At 39.8% G+C, this 22559-nt stretch overlaps 1 protein-coding gene across 23 annotated transcripts in view; it reads left to right on the top strand.

The window, feature by feature from the left end:
* adgrb2 (adhesion G protein-coupled receptor B2) overlaps window positions 1–22559 on the top strand; it is a 215074-nt gene that overhangs the window by 126083 nt on the left and 66432 nt on the right. For all 23 annotated transcript variants that reach the window (XR_004571081.1, XM_034236727.1, XM_034236722.1 and 20 more), the window contains 3 exons: window positions 3440–3527; window positions 4906–5008; window positions 9743–9786. Coding sequence is in view for 22 of the 23 variants with exons in the window: in XM_034236727.1 (XP_034092618.1) it covers window positions 3440–3527; window positions 4906–5008; window positions 9743–9786 (235 nt within the window). In the remaining variant the exon portion in view is untranslated. The remainder of the gene's footprint in view (window positions 1–3439; window positions 3528–4905; window positions 5009–9742; window positions 9787–22559) is intronic.

Raw genomic sequence — 22559 nt, forward strand, 5'->3', positions numbered from 1 at the left:
AAAGCCCCTTTCACACACTTCCTGCTTGAATCACAATTTGGTCCTGCACTGATGGTGGACTTATGCGGATCTCTGGATTCTCTGTTTAAAAGGAGCTAAAGACATTACTTATTGAGTGATACGGTTTAGTGCAAATGACTGACCCTTAATAGTCACCATTGCAGTCATATCTTCAGCACATTCAGTCAGTCTGTTCAACTGGGTAAAAGTAATGCCTTTATTTTCATGTCTTGAAATGTTCCGTGTCATGCAAAAAGGAGTTCTTACTAGGGACTGTCTGTATGGAGCTGTCAATCTCTGATTAAATCCATCAATTTGTAACGATCAACTATCAAAAATAGCTGTGTTAATTAAACGCACAAGGGGTTCTTGATATGAAATAATATATTAAAGGTAAACAGAACTGATAAACGGACAATCTACTCTTTCCACAAAATAGTCCCGACGGAAGTGTATTTACTACAGTCTCCATCCACACATTCACAAAATAAACAAAGACAGGTTTTATACGTTATTCAATTATATTCACAGTTTTCCAGCCAAACAAAACAAACAAAACTCAACAAAAAGTCAGCTCGGCGATAAACCGAAATTGTCTTTACTCCCTAATCCAGGCCACTATAGTTAATTGACAAAAAAACTGTTGCTCCTGCGCCCGTCGGCAGCAAAAAAAAACGGAAATGTTTGTGGCCCTATTTAGGTTACAGACAGAAAAACACGATGATCGGCGTGGCACAAAGGAGCGATCTCACCCTGTGTTGGAGAGAATCTCTCTCTCTATCTGTGCGCGTCCTCTCCACAGAGACGTGCTTCTTGGTCGGATCGATGCAATATCCACATTCCGTTATTTTCCCCGTTGCATTGTAACGTACATAAACACATGCTGAGGAAAACTTCTCTGAATACCCGCATTCGCCGCACACACACACACACTTCCTCCTCCCGTGAGAACCAACCCCTGGCATCCCGTTGACGCGCCCACTAAAAAGGCCCCGGACGCGCCGCGACAGGTGAATATGTAGATGAGGCTTAATGACCCACCCTCTCAAACCGTACATAACAGTGGACATTAAGAACTGCAGTTGCGAGGATTTTATACATGTATCATAGTTCATTTCATTTCATGATAATCAACATGCCTTAAACCTTTTCCCCTGCCACTACAGTTTAGAAAAAACACCTTAAATCAATGTGTGACCATCACAAATTATTGCCTTGCATCAACTCCGATCATATTTTTCATCACAAATTGCATATTAAAGTTTGCAGCTGGTAACTGGTTTGCCATTTTGCTGGATTACAGCTGACCACCAATCATTTAGATGTTCAGAAAAAGAGTGACAAAAAAAGTATGTTCCTGGGAAATTAGAGTTTTATGATTAAGTGCTTTTGTGGTATTAATCATCCTCATGCGTAGGAGTGCCACACCATCACATTTACCCACAATACACTGACTTTCTCATTTGCATGGCTTTGCAGACACTGTCCAATTAGGATCCATCACACTCACAGGCTTTCACGTGCTGACTTTGATCTGTTGTTGCCTCCTCACAGTCAAACAATCGGGCTTTTTCAACACTGTTCGGGATCTTTTTGTGTCGTCCTCTTTCACTCCTCAACGGTCGTGCATAGCTATCTCTCTTCCTAAGTATTACTTCTTAGGCAGCAGGCAGACAGATTTTGGATGAGTCACACAGTACGTCTGATACCATCAGCCCCCTCTGTCTCTTTCTCTTCCGCTCTCTGTGTCAATGATCCTCTGTCGCTTCTCTCAGCCTGAAAGGGCAAAGGAGGGAGTGGCGTCTCTCAACATGAACTCTTTCCCTCATTCATACTTCTGCTCTCTGCCTCTTTTTCTTCCCTCACTTGAGACAAAGTGATATTTACAGAGGGACACTACGTCTCCTTGGGAGCCCTTGCTCTTTTTGGTGAAAGAAGACTGAAGGGAGTGGTGGAAGGCAATGCGTTGTAAAGGAGGGAAAAGTTGAAGTGTGGCTTGGAGAATCGCAGCAACAGATTTAAAAGACAAAAGGGTCAAACTAATAGAAAGGAAGCCATTGTCTAACATTTGCCTTTTTTTTTTAATTGGAATTTAGTTAATTGCATGTTAGACAAATGGACTTTTTAGAAACCAGACTTAATTGAGCTGCTAAGAGGCAGAAATAGTGGCTTCACGCACACAAATTGAGGTTATTTCACCTGAAATAGTGGAATTGCTAACTCGGAAGAATAAGTCTGAGTATGGAATGAGTATGGAAGATGTAGCTGTCATATCAGGTGATGCAATTAACAAACTTTTCTTATTTTGATGTATTCAACAGAGCATTTGTCAGTGACAGCTCAGGAGTAAATACAAATTAAGCTGACATTGCAGTTTGATGAGACAGGTGAAATCTGTGCTTGTTTGCTTCACCAACTACTCTGTGTCTTTGCGCATAGATACATTAAAGTGGACCTATCATGTTATATTTGAAAAATATATTGTAGGGCCAAACCTATATAAAACATGTCTGTGAAGTTTTTTTTTCAAAATACCAAACAGATCACCCATTGTAGCCATGCCTCATACTGCTCAAACCCCTCTTTTGAAGCCCTGTTAGAGAAACGCGGATCTTGGGTCCTTAGCTTGAAAAAAAGAAAGAAGAGGAGGCGGAGCTAATGCCTGATCAGAATTCTACCGGAGATAACGTTACATTTGGTTGTGATAAAACGCCATCCTGTTTAAACCACGTCAAGGATTATTTCTGAAACAGTATGGAGCTCAAATGCTTTTTCTCTTGCGGGTTTACCACAAGGTGAGTTCTTTTTTTATTTCCTGCTTTTTAAACACATGTGCTCTCCAGTACAGGTTAGCTCTGAGTGTTAGCGAGGCTTGCTAATGTAAACAAAGACGTCCAAAACAAGTCAGGCATTGTTTCTGATAGCAACTTTCTGTGGGTCCGCCGACGTCACCACGGATGGACACGTCAGTTCGGATGGAAATCTGTATCCGCTCGTTGTACACCCGTTTCTAAAAGATTTGGGTACGGAGGAAAAGAGAGAGGGTTTTATTTTCTGACGCTGCGTGAGTTCCCCGACCCACCGGGGACACATATTTATGTATTAAAGTGTCACAAAGTGCATTTTGCATGATAGGTCCCCTTTAAGTTAAGTTACCTGGTAAAAAAAGAGTTGAGGGTATATCTAATCAATCATCATTTGCAGTCTTTTATTTAAACCTTGGATCATCAAACTCACAATTAATTTCCATAACTCTAAAGCCTAACCCGTCCAAAAAGATTTTCAGCAACCGCTTTCCTTGCACACAATGAAAAGAGGTATACAGAACAACCTTTAACTGGTGGATAGATGGATTGTTTAATGTGATTTTTGAAGACGTTTCTAAGCAAACCATTGCCTCTATTTGGGCTGATCCGTTGCACATCTTCCTGTGTTTCAGAGACAGAAACAGAGTCAGATGCTCCAATGTACTATGTCATCGGAGCCATCTTGTACAGGACGTTGGGCACCATCTTACCCGCACCAAAGTGAGTACTTCTCATGTGATCAACTGTTTATTCGCTGGCCTTTCTTTTACCTTTTATTTTCTCCTCACTCCTTTTTTTTTATTTCTGTGCCCTTTCTTCTGTCTATTAATTTCTCTATCTGGTTCCAACATTTCGATTCTACCTCTGGTTCCTCTCTCATGATGTCTATTTTCCACGTCTTTTTGTATTGGCCTAGTTATCAGACAAATGTCTTGCATCCCCATTGATGTGTGTTCCTTTCTTTTGCGTTGTCAATGTATTTTTGGAAGTCTACAGTGTGCCTCAAATGTGAGCGGGCTTATTGGGTTCTAAAACGTATAGAATATGCGGTACCACTTTACAATAAGACTACCCTTATAAAGGATTCATAAAGGGTTTATAATTAGGTTATGAATTAGGTTGTAAACACTTTATTAATCATTAAGAACCATTTATAAACCAGTTCTAACATAGTTTTCATACATCAACACAGGCTCACTATTTGGCAAGATGACTAAGCCTTATAATGGCACTAGCTTACTTCGTCTTCTTCATCAGCCAGCCTTGGTATCTGTTGCTCACTGAGTTGATTCTCTCCCCTTCCATATTGATGTTTCTTGGCATCTCTTATGACCATTTATTTATGAGTTACTAATATTTATAACTGCCAAAAGGGAGCCTTATTGTAAAGTGTAAAACACATTCCCATGTATTAATGAGTTACTACCATTTATAATAAGGCTTAGCAGTACAGATACATGTGGGCTCACTATTTGACAAGCAACCGGTCACCGTTGCCCTGTTTATCTCATGTCTTATAAAAGCTTATTAAGGATTTATAAAGTGTTCACAACCTAATTAATAAATGAATTACAAACTGTTTGTAAACCCTTTATAAGGGTAGTCTTATTGTAAAGTGGTACCGAACATGCAAACATATAAGTTAGAACGAAACAAGGAGGTTGTCAAACAGCCACTGTGATACGGTGTTTGTGAAAGCCCTGGGCTCTTTTTTTCAGGTCAGTGCTCTTGGTTGTGGATGAGCTGGATCTGTTCAAATCCTTTTCTCCCTGTAGCTCTGCTGAATGCTAATAGGTCCAGTGGTCAGTTTTTTTAAGTGCTAGCTCTGGCCCCGGCTTTCTCCCTTTCTCATTAGGTTTTTATTTCTAGGTTTTATTATTTATGTATGTATTTATTTTTGCAAACACACTCACAAACCATCTAAGGCTATGTTTCTGAGTCAGATTGCATTCATGCATGTGTATTTTTCTAGTGAAAAACAGCAGATACAAACAGCTCACCAGCATTTATTTTGTTCATTCAAAATCAGGGAAACAATTCAAATCCAAATTTGAATGTGTGGTACAGTTAAATAATACACTTGATTGTGTATTTGCAGCGCCCCTGCTGTGATTAACTCGAAGATCCTTACCGTGACAGTACGACCGGAACCACAACCCAGCAAGCCCATGGTGGTGGTGGAGCTATCACCACTTTTCAATGTAAGTTACTTTTTTAATATTAATAAATGTGTATTTTGTATCTCTCAGTTTACCCTGCAATAAGGTCTTTACTGTTTTATGTGTTTTCATGCGATACAAAGCCCTGTCTGTTCAGCTAGATCATTTCAAAATATCGTTATTTGAGAGAAGAGAACATTACTCTTATATTTCCCTCATGTCAACTTTCCAAAACCACCAGAAAACAAGTTATCTTTCCCAGGCAACAGTTTGCATTTTTTGTTAGATACTTGTATATTGAGCAAGAAAAATAGATGTGTTGAAGGCAATAAAGGATTCCTTCTCTCCCAGCTGACCCATGAGTTCAGATGAGAAATAAAGTGCCGCATGCTATAAAGTGCCATAGTGCTCGTTGAATTGCCTGAATAAATGCAGACCTTTTTGACTTCCTTATTTCACAGTGTCTCCCGGTGCATATTCAGTTTATATTACCGTGGGTTATTATAAACGACTCGCGGGGTGTCTTCAGTGGAACGGACTAAGTGCAAGTTTAATTAGAGGCTCTCATCATGACCTCAATAAGGTGTTGGTTTCATTAGCAGTTCTTGTGTGCAAAGGTGGGCACAGTTTTGAAAATAATGTTGAATATTTAATAGCTCTCTCCAGACGACACAACACACACATTCATACAAATGTATTTTACATTTTCAATGAAATCAGTTTTATCCCTATGTTCGCCAGGACCTGAGGGTCAACTTTATTGCAAAGTGTTTCATTTAAATGACTTTGCATTCATTCTCCATCCCCCGCCACTCCATCTCCCTGCTTTAAACCACTAAATCATTATTCAATTATGGCAATTCTCTTTATTTTATCTTCCTATTATTCTGCTTTTAACACTTTTGGCAAAGAAGAGATACCATGGGTCCCTTCTCTGTTAAGAGGATAATTTCTTGATGCTGATCCAAGCATGCTGCTCTGTTCTTTTAACCCTGTGGATGGACACTTTTCCTACGGGCAGTACAGTGCAGTGCAGGGATGTACATATGCATACTTTCTACCAGTATTAGCAAGACATACCTGTTTGGCTAAATGGCGTACTATTTAGTCATATTTAAATACGTATTGTGATAACTGTTGCAACACAGGCACTTTGTATATGTCAAGCAACATGAATGGTCAATCCAATATCTCCCATTTACCTCCTGAATAATGTCTTTTATTAAGGCCTTCCTGCCTAGTAAGTGGAAAGTTCCTATTTTATGATGCAGGATTTAAAAAAAGTTTGTCTAGGGTAAAAATAAAATACAGCATAGATCAATAATTGACTAAAGTGATATAAAACATTTATAATTAATAATTCTACTTTAGAAAATGGATATCTCTTCGACAACAAAAACTAAATGACAGTGTGGAGGGATTCAAGTGATTAGTATAATATTAATTTGGTTTAATTTGAAATGCAACCACTCCTCATATCCATAATTGCTACTTCAAATTAATTAGGGTTTTAGCATCTCTTAAAGGCAAAATAAAAGAACAATGTTTTTTTATAACCAAAATAGTTTGTTTTTGAATTATTGCACTGAAGGACTAGAATGATTAAAGGAGTTTTATGACATTTTGGCAAATACGCTAATAATCCTTCTTCCCGAGAGTTAAATGAGGAGATCAATTCCACTCTTATGTTTGTTTGTTGAACCAAGCAGTGTCTGGGATTTAGGAGGATTTATTTGCAGAAATGTGGATCCCATAATAAATTGAGTTGCTTGCACCACTATGTTTCAGTGGCCGTATTAAACCAATTCTGATTCCAGGGATGGTCTGCGTTTTTACGCCACCTGAATGCTTCTCTATATTCTCCGACATGCTTGTAAAGAGGAGAGTTGGGGTATTCAGTTGGTTGTAATTTGCAACATCATAGCTAGATGCCACTAAATCCTACACAGTGCTCATTTAAATATGGAGCAAAGCCGGTTAGCCTAGCTAGCTGCTTACTCTAACTGGTCCCCCTTTTTCATGCTAAGCTAAGGTATGCAAGTTACCAATCTTCTCATTTAGGAGAGAAATACATTGAGAATAATTGGATCGAGGGAAACTGTACTGAAAACGTTTTTTCCCATTCAAGTGTTTTTACTTTAAAGGCAGTGTAACCTATATGTTCAGTGGTGCTCAGCTAAGTCGGAACTTCATTATGCATAACATGCTGAACTGCTATTTAAGAACCAGAGAGGGCATGGAAGTGAAAGAGAGCAGAGTCTTTTGTCCTGGTCATAAGCTGCAGTTGACTTCGACCTTGGCCAGTGTAGAAACACCCAGCTACTGAAGCAGTGCCGTATAAACCGCTGCCTCAGGCTTCCTTCTCAAAGGGGAGTGTGGGGGTCTCTGTTCACGGTCATGTCTTCACTGACAGGACATCTGCTCCAGACTCCGCACACATTTCCCTGTTGTTAAAGTGTGTGGGTGTGTGTTTCTTTAATGTCGAGTAAGAAGCAGAAGGCTAGAAATCTCTGTTAGCCCTCAGTAGACCAGTGGACCCACGCCCACAGCAGCTCTGGTTAGCTTTCCAAACATCAGCCTCAAGCCTCTCTGGTCATTTAAGTGTAATCTAGTTTACTTTCATCAGTCAAAAAGCATCATGCAGGTTACTCCATTTCATCTCCTGAATCTATAATCTTTGATATTAAGAGGCTTTTAAGACTCCCTGAGCCAGTGAGGTCTTTTACTGTTGCTCCTTTCATCTGATCAGACCAACATATTCCCAGCCAATATGCATTAGGATTTTTTTGTTCATCAAATAGACACCACTTGTAGATGTAAATACCTGGAAGGAAGTAGCTGTTCCTTTTGAGAGTAAAAGGACAGACCTGTTTATTACCATGCAGCTGCCGGAGTCAGACACACAGCTCTCCCGTTGAGTGGCATCAGTCGAGCAGACGCTGTCATTATGCAACGTATCGGCACTAAAGAGGAAGCAGACATTATGGGAGTACAGGGATGTCACTCCCGCAGCATCGTACAGCTGGCCACGATGCACGCTGATTGATAGTTGTATGCTAACAGAGCCCGCCACGCTAATACACGCCCGGGGACATCTAATGTCGGCGATGGTGGCGGTCTGCGCACGAGGCAGAACAAAGCGCTGTCATCCATCAATCTGTGTCGCCCAGCCTCTGATCCAGTGTATATAAACCTTGTATCATCCCGTCCTCTCAAGTCCAGCCATGCAGAGAACCCCAGGACTCGCTGATTCATGGGGGATCAGTTACGAACTAGTCAGAGAAGGAGGGATGACCTTGCCTTTAGGGATATAAATCATAGTTTAGACTTGAATGTGCCTTGTTCTCTTCCTTATTTAGACAGTGTTGATATTGAAAAAAACCTTCGTTAAGCTCTTTACTCAAATAGAGGTCATTTTCTCAATTCTTTCTTAGACTGTGATGAGTCTTCTCATCCATGTTATGCTGAACAGAACAGTGGCTGTGGATTTACTGCTATAATCCCCTTTACCATAAGGGGGAGCTCAAAGGCAAAGGGCTTAAAGCAGGACTCAGGGAGGACCAACAGACTGGGACAGAGAGGGAAGAAACCTGATGTGCTTATATGATTCTGTTTTCTTCAAGTTTGCATTTCTTCGAACGCACTTATTGTAAGTCGCTTTGGATAAAAGCGTCAGCTAAATGTAATGTAATGTAATGGATCCAGTTGCCTCTGCATCAGTGGGAGAATTGCATCTCAGTTTATGAACCCGATGTACTAGTCACACAAGCGGCATGGAAAAGGACGTAGAAAACATCAGCTGTTTCTCTTAGACGGTACCAGTATGATACAATTAATGCTTTTGATTCAGGAATCGATGTAAGAGCCATAATCCAGCACCCACAAAGGTCACCTGAAATCACTATCCAATCCTTATACCAAATGAGGCGTGCAGGTTCAAAGGGCACATAAGTTTCTTTAAAAAACAAATCAATGGCGAGATCACCAGTGGAACAAGTTGTGATCAGTCGGTTAAAGACATTGATCCTGTGATTGATTCACGGATTGAGTCTTTGGGAGTCTTCCACCTCAACCACGCGTGACTGAGCTCCGAATTCCAGATGATTCCCCGGACCCTCGACCAAAGCGATTGGCTTTTGGATCCAGTGAGTCGATGGATTAAGAATGCGCTGTATGACCATCCTTTTTAGACTGAAATCAGAATGTTGTTTCCACACGTTTTGAATCAACTTCTTGAATAAACATGATGCTGTTTAGAGATGCAGCATTTATTAAGTACTTTACTTTACTTACCAGTTGGTCTCATAGGTTGTTATGCTTAAGTGCATTTTACGGCTTTATTGTTGTTGACGTTTACTTTACTACTTCACGCTGTGGTTGTACTTTGGTAAATAATTTGACTGCCTTTCCACTACTGGATGTTTATGACCCCAACTTGCTGTGTATTATTGTCCATGAAATTACTTTTTGTTTGTCTCTAACTCTTCCCAATTCATTGCTCACACACCTTCTCTCTTTTTGCAGCTATTTGCTGCTCCGTCACATGACAATGATTCTTCCTCCATCCTTCCCTCCCACCGTTTGTCTCAATCCTTCTCTTTCATTGTCTGTTTACCTCTCTCCATCGCCCATGCAGCATCACTCTTTCTCCTCTTGCAAAAAGCCATTCCGTCTTCATGCTGCCTCCCTCTCTCACTCATCCTCTCGACTGGCAATAACCGCTTATCTTCTCTTTTCCCGCCCCCTCCTTTTCCCCCCCCACCCTGTATCTTGCAGGGTACATCAGATCCACAGTGCATTGTCTGGGACTATGGCAACCCGTAAGTTACTCTAAATGACTTTTGATGTGTGCATGTGAGAGAGTAGAGTGCAGCAAAGCATGTGTCTGTCAGTGTGTGTGGTGCTGTTTATCTTGTGTGTGTGCTCATGCCCAGTCAGATTAATTTAATTAATGAAGTGAAAACAGTCTAATGAAGTTCCCTGTGTTAGTGTTAATTAAATTAGTCAATGAGAACAAACATCATTCTCTCTGTGTTGATAAGAATTCACAAGTAACATCACTGAGAACGCCTCATTGGATATGTTTTTCCTTTGTTACAAGCTTTCTTTTATGTTTTCCTTAACGCAAAACCATGTTGGAGATTTAAATCGCAATTCCGAACTGTGGAAATGTGGCTTAATTTCAAAGCCAGTGACCTGAAGCCTTCATTTTTTGTCCGAATGGGTTTCCTCTCATTTGTAGGCCACTGACTCATTGATGTATGTGGATAATCTGGTGAACTACATGATGTAAACCAGCACTATTGATTTCACTGTTTTAACCATTAACCCACCAAGTAATTACTCTTTCTGTCGATTACAAATTAAAACTGGTTCAGGACCATTAAGCTAGGGTTTGGTACCATGTTATGGTCTCAATACACTTTGACTTTGATATGTTTAAATGGCCCATATCTTCTACCCATGCTAAGCTAAGCAGATGCAACCCTTTCACAAAATACAGTGATATACCTCTCGTTTTAGAGTTAATGGATGAAATTCACTGGCAACGCTACACATGTTGTTACGTTTAGGCCAATACATCACTTTGATATTATAATTATAATGACACATCTTGTCATATGCTTTAAGTAAGAATTGATTTTTACAATTATGCCTTAATATAACCAGAAACATATGTACTGGATAGGATATTGTTTGGACAGAAATAGACTGTTGAAGTAAACATTTTGCAGTAACATTTAATAAAAGTTAGCATTTGAAGAAGACAATTCCACCCGAGAAGTTCTTTCTCGCTTGTTCTGGAGCTTTGGAGTGTATCACATGTTCCTTATTAGCAGATTAGGTTTGCTGAGTATCCATGGATGGTTCCCCGAAAGAGTTTAAACTCTGTGGAGTTCAATGACAACCGAGCAACCACTGCTGATGAAGAAATACGTTTAGCAGCTCCAGAACACTTAAGTGGATCTTGAGTGGAGATTGATTTGTCCAGTGTTGGATTTTCAAGTTGATTTAAACATGCCATACAGGTGGCATTACTCTGCCTCCTAATATGATTTGATTTCCAAGAGCTAGATTTGACAGATACAAAAGGAAACTTTCTACAGTGACAACAAGATGGATGACGAAACATTTTGGTCAGCTCAGCTTCCCCATCAGGATCACTTTATACAGTAGGTCTTCTTGCTCTAGAACAGCACTCCCCGGTGACCAAAGCACACAATGGGGCCCAAGGTTCACAGGAGAGTATAAGACATTCTGTAACTTATCAAACTACACCTCTTCATCAAGGTGGGAGTGGAACAAAGCTCGGCAAAGTCAATTAACTGGCCGGCAGATTACAGCGGCAATCAAATTAAATGTGCAGACGCTACCAGGGCAGAGAGGCAAACGGAATATAAAGTGGCAAGGTGGCAGCGATGTCTATCAACCATTCATACTCAGAGTGGGAAGGAATGTGGAAAACATCCAAATGTGTTTGCCAGGAATAAAGTAATATGTTTGCATACATACACGGCAGGGAGTACACGCAGATGGTTCAAAGCTTTCCCACACAAAGCCTACTCACTCACCAGGACCTAGTTAGTTTGACTTACACTGAAATACAAGCGATAAACAAGAATGTTCCAGTTATTATAATTGATTGTGATTTTTTAAGTCTATTTTAAGCTCCCATCTTTTCTCATCGCTGCTCAACAGTCATCTTGAGGATGTGTGTTTACATGTTGGGCTAATCCAGAGACTTATTTTGCGTTAACAGTATGAGCTCTTTGGAGCATGCTGTTTCTTGCACAGATGTTTTTCAGAGTGTAGGCTGGACAAAAAAGAAACTAGTCATCGCAAACTACTCTGATTTTGATATTTTTTCCTTACTTAAATCCAAGTATTGGCAGTTTATACAGTATGTAAATCATATAAACAAGCAAAAGCAAGGACAGAAAGGCACAGAAATATAGCATGTATACAGTACATAGAGTTCTCCATTCGCTTCCTTTTGCTGGGCAGCAGATCGTGACTAAAGCTGGGTGTGCAGTTGATATGGGCAGAGAACATGTTGTACAAAGCAGAGGATTGTTTGCTGTAGGATATCACCTCAACCTGGCTGTCTCTCTAACGCAGCCAAAGGCTTTGAGGTTCAGCGGGAGGTGGAGAGAGGGTGGAGAATGTATAGATAGCAATGCGGAGGAAGGGCGAACACAGCAGCAGCTGAACCAGACAGCAGGAGAACAGAAGTTCAGCTCGGAGACGTGAACATCACTTTTAACCTTTCCCCTGTATATGAACACTTTATTCAGTTCACACAGAAGCACCCACATAAAAAAAGATTGTATCCTGTATCTTTTTCCGTTAATTATTATAATGTCTGTAATGTGTACTTACTTGGAGATCAGAGGCTTACATCTCTAAAGCCTACTGTCATCCCACACAATTATCTGTGTGCACGTTTTTTTGCTTCAAGCAGTAATCGTATATTTTGAAATCTGCAAAACATTTCAGTGTCAACTCTCTCCCATTTACGCTCTTTCTGAGCTGGCTAAGTTGGCCAACAGTTTGTGGCACTCACAGTTCATCTCAGTATTTATGTGTGAGTGTTTATTTATTTATTTTGCCCCTAACAGGCCCATATGTCGACACCATCTGCCCATCCAAATTGCTGCGCCCGCCATGCCTCCCTGTCTTCCCCTCTATGTGCCTGACTACTCTCATTCAGTTGCCTTGCCGGCGCGAATACGTACTGATATGTTTAGCTCGCATAAAAGTTTTACAAGTTTTGAAAACAGGAGCTCAGTTTATTGGAAGCAAAGAAGGTTACCCTGAATAAAACATGTACACGTGTTCTGAGCATGTCTCTAGGAAGACATTTCTACCTTGAATCTTGATTGGGTTATTTCTCCAAAGTGTCTCCCTTTCATGTTTCTGCCATACCTCAATAACTCTCACTCTCCTCCATGGGGAATGATGATGTTCTACTGCGTGTTTGCTGACCTTGCCTCTGGCATCTCCGCGCTCTGACCCTCACTCCAATTCTGTATGGGATGCCTGGCTGAAGCCCCACTGATATACACCAACTCAATGTACAGTGCGGTACTTATGTTATGTCTTTTGCATTATACATTGTATATATACCATACTCACATGTGCTACACTGATTATAGCTGCTGCTTTTTGAATCAGGACAAACCGATTCATGCTGGCATTTATGAAATATACAATGCATTATATATTTAATTTCAAATAAGCTTACACACGGACAAAGCTCAAATGCATTATAGGCAGACAACTGAGCAATCTCCATTGAAAGCATGCTTAATTTAGTGTTTCTTTTATTATCTTTTCTTTTTAATGACTGTTTTTAAATGCCTTTGTCTGAATGTTTTTCATTTTTGTAAAGCACCTTGAATTGCCTTGTGTTGAAAGGTGCTATATAAATCAACTTGCCTTGCCTTAACAATATTCCAGTAGTTAGATATGAACACATACCATTTAGATGGATGCATGACAGTAAGCCTTTTAAGGGGTGAGGGTCACTTAATCCTATCTCTAATCCACATTGGTCTTCTGCTTGATCGGGGATCAGTGGTTAAAGACCTGGGAACCCCACCCTGCCCCCACCGCCATACAGTAATAACAGCCTGGTGTAGAGCACAAGTACCTTTTAACGTCCCTGATCTGACACGGTAGATTGACGCTTGCTCCGGGCTCCGACTGATCTGGCACTGCTATTGGCTTTGGCACCGAGAAAGATTTCAACCTTAAATAAAAAGTCAAAGGAATATTTCATCTGTACACTGCCAAGCACTAGCTGGACACAAATCTGGCCAAAATGTAATCACATTCATTTCACAAAAAGGCATAGCGACAAGGTCTGACCTTAGCCAAGTGTATGATACTTTTATCATTCTTGTGGCAGCGTAATGGCCATTTATATGCCATCGATTACTCTCCTGTGTAGCAAACAAGCCGATAAATGAATGAAGAGAATACCCTGCATAAATTCAGTGTGCGTTTTTCACCCTCTTGAATACTTAACAATCCACTTAGTATGTATGGTAGTAGGGAGAAATGTAGCCTCAAGTCAGCATGAGATGAGAAACCTACAGCCTAGCACCAGATTCACTTGACCTGTCAATTTGGTATAGAAAAATGAATGCATGCTATACAGACAGTGTTATCCCTGGGGTTACAGCATACAGTTCAGCCTTAAAATAGCATATACCCGTACCTATAACAAGTACATTATACAAGACCAACTAAAATGTGCTAAAATATTCAATTTATATAACATGTCTCTATTGTAATGTTATGTTTAAAGTGTTAGTTGGCCTTTGTCTCTCCCTATCTGAAATAGCTTCAACTTTCTTGTTACTTGTGTATATTTCCTCTGTGTCGTCAAAGAGACACGCTCGGAAACGTCCATACACTAACACACTTAACGGCACAGACACCATAAGGAGGGGGGGGGGGGGCTTGCTCCACTTTCCCATCTGACAGAGCAGAGGGGATCAAGACTGTGTCAAACAGCGAGCGAGGGAGTCGGCCAGAAGGGCTTATGAGGGCTCTGCCTCCATTGGGCGTTACAGACGTGGACCGGCTCTCCGCTCATTCCCCTTCACAACAGTCCTTGGAGAGCGCCTTCACGTGGTAGCTTCGATTCTCAGAGCACAATACTCGGGTTCTTGTTAAGGACAGTTAGCTTAAGGGCACTTTGGCTGCTTTAAATAGCTGTTGAGATCAGATCTAAGCAGTCAGATCTGAACCTTAGATATGATTTATTTCTGCTACCGGACTCTACGGATGAGTGTGGGCTGCTTGCTCTTAAGAACAGTTCTCCTTTCTTGATTGGGTGATGAGGTTATGTGTAAAGCACCATAGGGTTGTTAGGTTAGACTTTTTTTACGTCATGCATTATGTGTATTGATTGCGTCATCATGTGACCGGGGGAGTGGAATGGTTTACTGTATATTACTGTACAGCCAGGGATAGTTTTAGAACTGCCTCTTCTTGCCCTGGGTGATGTTAGGCATTTGTAGTGGTTAGCATTTGAAGCTTAGATTAGAAGTAGAGAAAAAAGAAGTCTTCTGTTGGAATATATCGCCTTCTTGTTGTTGGACATTAGCAGTTTTTGAACAACTGGGTAAGTAACATCTAACTCCCCTTTTAAAATCTATTCCCTGTCATTTTGAGGCTGTTTTGTTAAGATCTCCCGCCTGAATCAGCGCAGCAATTTCTCGCTTACAAGATCATGTAACCTGAGTTAAGTGCTCTATTTGCCTCATGCTTAGCTTGACTCACACATTATCCTCCTTTTGTGTGTGCACCTGCAAGTAGGCTGACAGGGCACTGGGTAAGTGCTTTGTGAGATTCAGAGATGTCCCATGGGCCCGAAGTGTGCTCTTTGAGTCCCTGACGAGAGGAAAAAACAATTGTACGAGATATAATTTAAATAAAAAAAACAACATAATAAAATCCCTTTCAGAGATCATGATTAATAATCCATTTTCTGAAGGAGCTACTTTCTTCTTAGCCATGCGCCGTGTCACTGGAAATGCAGGCAGTCAGGACGGCAGGCCTTTATGGCTGTAGCTGAAATCTGTATCTGTGCTTTTCCTGTTTGCTCACTAACTTGCACACCAGGAAGAAAGATAATCCTAGCAAAGAAGCTTATAAATTAGCCCACGGCCATGCCAGAGAGCAGATCGGGGAGGTGGAGGTCAATAACAAAGAATGAAAGAAGCATGAATTAAGGTTTGTATACAACATTGTCACGACATGAGCTACAAGAGAGACAAGTAAGATTAAGCAAGGACAGTTATTTTTATATATTAAATATCTATTCAAGTTGCATTTCAAAAGTCAGTGAACTACATGTAGAAATAAATGATTATTGCCGAGTTACTTTTGTAAAGTGCTATCGTACGCTTTACACATAATAAGTGTTCATATCTTTGGCCTTGTGAAAACTAATTAATTCTCTTTTTTTAAATATACATTTTATACAGCCACAATCATTATGAATGTATTCTGGTGAGAGAAAACCTTTTATTTGTTCCCTGAATCATTCCATAACACATGGGACATCAATACATATTTCATGTTTGAGTTACCACTAAAAGTATAACATTTAAAATCTTAAGCAGTACGGTTTTGCACATAAACTTCACAGCAAGCCTCATATAATCTCACAGCATGTTCTTGTGGTTATAAACCCCGTCTTTACATCAGTTAGTTGAACGGAGGAAAGCTTAAATGTTACAGAGTTAATATCTGGGTCAAATACATGTATGCATGCAGACACACATTGTGGCGAGTACTGTGTCAATGTGGGATGGTCAGCACTGCATACTAGGTGCTATGAAAGGTTGAGCAAGTACAGATGATTTTTATCATGTGAAGGTTTGCTTCAGTGCTTTCCAGCTGCATTGAGTAAAAGGCCAATGTGCGCTGACTCTGGTGAATGCGCATTCTGGCTCCCTGGCGGGCGGGGATGCAATATTCACCAGAATGTATTCCATCAACTGGAACATTTTGTCACACTCTTTCCATTTTTATTTCCGAGGTGTCAATCAGGAAACTATATTCCTTATTCCTCTATTAAAAAAAGATATTCAACAGTGCAATCTGTTAAAGCGAGTCTAATAAGATCACCGATTCAATTATTGAGAGATGGAAAAACGTACATTTGGGCACTATCGGATGCCTCCGTTAGGCTGTGTTTTGACATTTATTTTCAAAAGATGGACTGAGATTTAGTTATTAACAATTGTTACTTTAAGAATTATAATTTCAAAAATGAAAAGAAAAAACATTGTTTATTTTGTATCATTTGAAACATGATAATTCATCTTCAGCTAATCAAGAAAATACAGATAGAAGTATGACAAATTACATTCTTTGGCTTAATTAAAACCGTTGCATTTCACAGACAGCCGAGCCACCGGATGACCAGTATGAATCTTTACGTATCTAATTAAGTGTACTGTACAGGGATAGCAATACTGTACCTCGTGGCACAAACTCAATCACCTTAGAAGTGTTGGAAGATAATGAAAAGGATGCTTATATATAAACCTTGTTCAGAGTTTCTCACTCATTTGTTTCTGGTTAAATCTCTGCTCTTGAAGGTCTGATGTAAATAGGCTTTTTTGGACAGCAGTCATTGTGACCTGTCTTCCATTAAAAGCATTAACAGCTCTGTTCCTATCAAGCGCTTATAGTTCATGACAGGGTCACAGAGCCACAATAGAATACAAGCATAAATGTGAGCAAACTGGAGCCGAATGTTAATGTTATGCATGTGTGACTGTGCGATATTAAATGTAGGAACTATAGACTTCAGAGTTATAAAGCTACTCATCACCCTACCTTAACACGGAAATGTTAATCAAGAACAAAATAAAGGTCTACCAGGCAAACTAAGGAAAAGCATCATTTTGGGTGTACCAATGGGGGCTTAAAATACTGAAAATCTTCCAAATATGTGTTATTTTTGCATTCTTACATTTCCTTTGAACGCTTCATTTTAGAGAAAATATGGAGAAATGTTTTTATTTATTTAAAACATGACCGAGCATACTATTGCCTTAGTGTGCCATTGATGCTGGTGGTAGGCTTTAACCATTGCAGCTGTGTCCACTTGAGGTCACTTACCTCCATGATCCTTAAAATCCCTCTCTACTACAACAAGCCCTCTCATTTCCAATAGCCCTTTCTGTATATGACTCATTAGCTCTCTGTTTCAATGTGTGTCACTATCTCTCATTCTGTTTTAGACATTGACTAGCCACAGTTCTCTTTTTTAAAGCATATCAAAACATCAGGGAGTACATGCAGCAATTTGCTTAATGGCTTCACAATATCATGCACTGCATTCAGCTTGATACCTCTAACTTCTAAAGACATAACAGCAGATTGACTTGAAAGTGCATTCTATGTAATGAGGATAGGTTTTGTGATTTGCATGCTATTGATTTCCATCAATGTGTGAAATTCTGTTGTCATCCCTCAATGCCTTCATCTGCATGTATTGCTATTTGCTTTATCCCCCCACGCATTTTTTGATCTTCCTTCTCTGTAATAGCTTTTACTGCCTGCACTTCTGGCCACTGATGACACAACTACACACAAATCTGATGGCATATTTTACCAGCAATAAGCAATGGACAGAGTGTGCAATTTTACTACTAAACTGTATTTTTTGGCCGCGGTCGTCTCATGAATCAGTTTTGACAGTGTTTGCCAGCAGCTGAAATTAGCTGATAATGTTAATCCCTATTACATCAATGACAGCTATGTAGAACAACATGTTCCCATGTCAAATGTGTTCAAATACATAACAGTGACAACACTTTAAACGTTGCCTAAATGCAGCACTTCAGCTCCTATCATAAGGCTTAGTGTCTGTATGTGTCCCTCTACCTTACAGATATCACGTCATCTTTGCTAGTTTGGATGAGAAACATTGGCCCCATATTTGATGTCCTAGGATGGAGGGTAGCTTTTACACTGACTTTACCTCCATGCAGCTCAAATCCCTGCATCAAGCCCGTCAACTTAAGAATTCAAAGCATGTTTTAACCTTTTTTTTTTCTAAACAGGGTGCAATTGGCTTTCATAGCATTGCCCTTTCAGTCAAGGGTTGGTGCCAATTCGTTCTCAGTGGACACAAAAGGTCACTTTATGCTGTTGCTCAGGAAGTATTTTTCTTAACAGTTGCAACATCTTTCTACAAACGGTTAGGAAACCAATTGGACAGTATATTTGTAGGCAAACTGTTGAAGTATGATGCTTTAGCACTGTATTACAGCATCATGAATAATTCTCACAGCTAATTGGTGGATTGCTATGGCACACTCATTCATGTTTCCACTGGATGCATTTGTACATATTCGACCACTAAAATGGTCCTCGGGTCAAATCTAAATATGTCCAATATTTTTGCACAAGGACCAAATAGACGTATGATATTCACCTCAAGCCCAGCTGTGCTTTGTGTTTGATGCTAATTAGCTAGTTGTATAATGCTAAGATGACAAAATATATTAGGAAAATCAATAGCAGCAGGAGTTGAAATCAAAGAAGCAGCTGCTTAACTTCTTTATAAACCAACTGGCGTGAAGTTTTTGAATAATGACTAGGCAAGGCAAGTTTATTTATATAGCACCTTTCAACACAAGGCAATTCAAAGTGCTTTACAAAAGACATTAAGAAAATGGCATTTAAAATCAGTCATTAAAAAGAAAAGCTAATCAAAGAAACATTAAAAGAAAAAATACATGGATAAAAGTTACAGTGCAGTTTAAGATATGAATAGTTCAATTAAAAGCAGCGACAAAAAGAAAAGTCTTCAGCCTGGATTTAAAAGTAGTCAGAGTTGCAGCGGACCTGCAGGTTTCTGGGAGTTTGTTCCAGATATTTGGAGCATAATAACTGAACGCTGCTTCTCCATGTTTAGTTCTGACTCTGGGGACAGAAAGCTGACCAGTCCCTGAAGACCTGAGAGATCTGGATGGTTCATCATTTAGCAGGAGGTCAGAAATGTATTTTGGGCCCCAAACCATTCAGTGCTTTATAAACCAGCAGCAGTATTTAGAAATCTATTCTTTGACACACAGGAAGCCAGTGTAAAGACTTCAGAACAGGAGTGATGTGATCCACTTTCTTAGTGTTAGTGAGGACTCGAGCAGCAGGACTAAGTAAATAACATTGAAAAGCATACAGAACCAGAGTAAATAAGTTAAATGTTACAACTTTATGCTTCATTCAAACTTGTCACAGTACTGGTAAGCCTTTCTAGCGTATGATTAGTTTCAACTTTGTTGACTCATTATGCTGTAGCCTATGTAGCATGAAAGAATAGTGGAATTGGCAAGCTAGCTAATTACCTAGCGGGTTATTTAGCTAGTTTGCTAATTTCGATTTCCTGCCACTCTGAACTATGACAAGCTACAACTAAAGCTACACTATCACATAATTTATTTACTTGTCAAACGACCAAAGAAAACCTTTAAATGTTCCTTATCTCTTTGCTAAAATTATGGACATGTCAAAAATCACACCTTTAAATGAGAAGCATTTTAGCTTTTGTAATGGTAGCCGGTTAGCATGCTAACATTAGCATTAATCTCAGAACCATGCTGTTCTTCAGTACAGCCTCGCAGAGCAAATACCATTCCTGTAGACCCTCATTCATGTTGAATCTATATATTTGATTATGCCTCTGGTCGATCAGGCCAACCTTTGTAATCCCCATGTGCACTGAGGGATAACTACCTGTCAAAATAAAAACCAACTCTAGCATCCATCAAATAAAACCTTACTTTTTGTCAAAGTCAAAACCAAACAACAGATGTGTCGAATAATGCAATGCCAGCAAACATGATGGTGTTAAACACATTTACCCATCTCAGCATTTGTTTGGATGATGCCACATTGATATCTTTCGGTATACATTTGGGATCCCTGGGCTATATACATATAGTTGCTCACCTGTTTATACATCTGGGTTCTGTTTTCCATGATAAGAGTAGTCGGCAGCAACTCACGGCTAATTCAACTAAAACAAAAACTCAAAACAAAAGTGATGTCCTTTTCATCTTTCCTTGCCAGCTTAGCGACACTGATAATTTGTTACTAATAAAGCCCAGCTGGGTCTGCAGCAGTCGTGTGTATCAGAAAGCGTTGTCTGCAATATCAAAGATCCAACTTTGTGAGGGCAATATAACTATATAAAAGTCAAAGCTGACATTTTGCTGAAAGACATCAATAATGAAACTCAGCAAGATAAGGGTCAATTGTTGTTTGAAATTCAGCAGCTAAACAAAGAGGTCAGAGATTAGTTGTATTTCTGGTGTTATCTTTAGCCACCCCCCTGTTGTGAGCTGTCAGACTGTTTCTCATTATCCAAACTTCCTGTTTGCTATCAGACTGACATTGACTACTTGATGTGTCTGTCCTTGTTTCATGTAGTTAGATCATTTGTGTGAATAAACAAGTGACGTGCATACTTTCAAATGTGCATTTTACATCAATCAACATGCATAATTCAGTACGTCACATTTGCTCATGTGGCATACAATTATAAATGCATGTGTAGTCAGAGTACAGATGGCTTTGCTTTTCTGGTGTGGATGAAGCTATTTGTTAAAACTTTACTTGACATCTTTTGGGACTCTGCACGCAGGGCGCATTCACACCGCAGTACTTTTCCCACAAAGGTTCATGAGAACTTAGTTCATGAGAACTCTTTAGTTCTCATGAACTAAGCACGGATCGCGTTCACACCGGAATAAGTCCCTGGGGGAGGATTAGGCAAATGAAGCCGCTGACGTCACTTCTTCTTCTTCTGCTTTGGGTTTACTGGCAGGCCGCAAATCACTTCACGGCGTATACTGCCACCCGAAGTCCCCGGCCGGAAGTCCCGGAGTTGGGGACTGGCTTCAGTAGAAGCTGCTGGGACTCCCAGCAGCTTCTACTGAAGCCTTCCGAGTAAATCGCCAGAACGCCGACACCTCCTCATCTCCACCGCTCCCATGTTTTATTTTGTGTTGCCATAAGTTAGTCTCTCTGCGTTTGTGCGCTGGGCTAATGCTAATGCTAATAATGCTAATGCAAGGTTAATAAAATGGCGGCTTCACAAAACGTTTTGGGAGTTTTACAGGGCGTGGTTTGCAATCCTTCCAGCCAATCAGACATACGAATGAAGCGAAAGTTCCTGCTCTCTAGCAGGGACGGAAAAGGGGGTAAAAAGGTTTTTTGGGTGTGAACGCAACATTTTGTGTATCAGAACTAAAGTGGGAAAAGTACTGCGGTGTGAACGCGCCTATTCAGTACATTATTTATTTGTAATCACTGTATGATCACTGTATGAATCATTGTATGAATCATTGTAAGCTCAATTGATTCCACATGTATGTGTTTTTAGAAAAATACATCGTACCTGAAAAACCATAATGTACACAACTTGGAAGATTTATTTAAATAGTTAACAAGTGCATGTATTCTCTCATTCACCTTTGACGCACAAAGAAACACACAAATCTGTGCACCATTTTGCTTCCTGTCAAGATTTCTGCTCTGACTCAATTTCGGGTCTTTGAAGTGTCACAGTGCAGTTGATGATCATCAGGGAACTGTCCTCATATCTCATTACTGACATTGTGAAGCAAGTGTGTTTGTGTGTGTGCATTTCTTCACATTCAGATATACCTTTTGAGAATTAATGTTGACAGCTTGTCATCTAATGTCACCCTGATTGTGTTTGAGTGGCCTGTCATAGTAGAAGTATACTTAGTATTGAGTGATGCATTGGGTTGTGCTCTGGTAAAATGTTGTCAATGTTATTTTAACATTTTGATGGCGTTATTTGATCGACAGTAGAATAAAACACATTATGAATATATATTTTTTTGTCAAGATGAAAGTAATTAAACTTACTTGTTCATTTGATATATATTTATGATTTTTGATAAGATAATAAGATAAGAGGTACTTTATTGATCTTAGATGACAAGTTAAAATCAGACTTCTTAAAATAATAAAAGCACAAAAGTTGCAAAAGTCAGAAATTAGTCATAACTTTTGAATTTCAACTTTG

Source organism: Gymnodraco acuticeps, unplaced genomic scaffold, assembly GCF_902827175.1.
Source record: "Gymnodraco acuticeps unplaced genomic scaffold, fGymAcu1.1, whole genome shotgun sequence".
In the NCBI taxonomy this organism is placed as follows: domain Eukaryota; kingdom Metazoa; phylum Chordata; class Actinopteri; order Perciformes; family Bathydraconidae; genus Gymnodraco; species Gymnodraco acuticeps.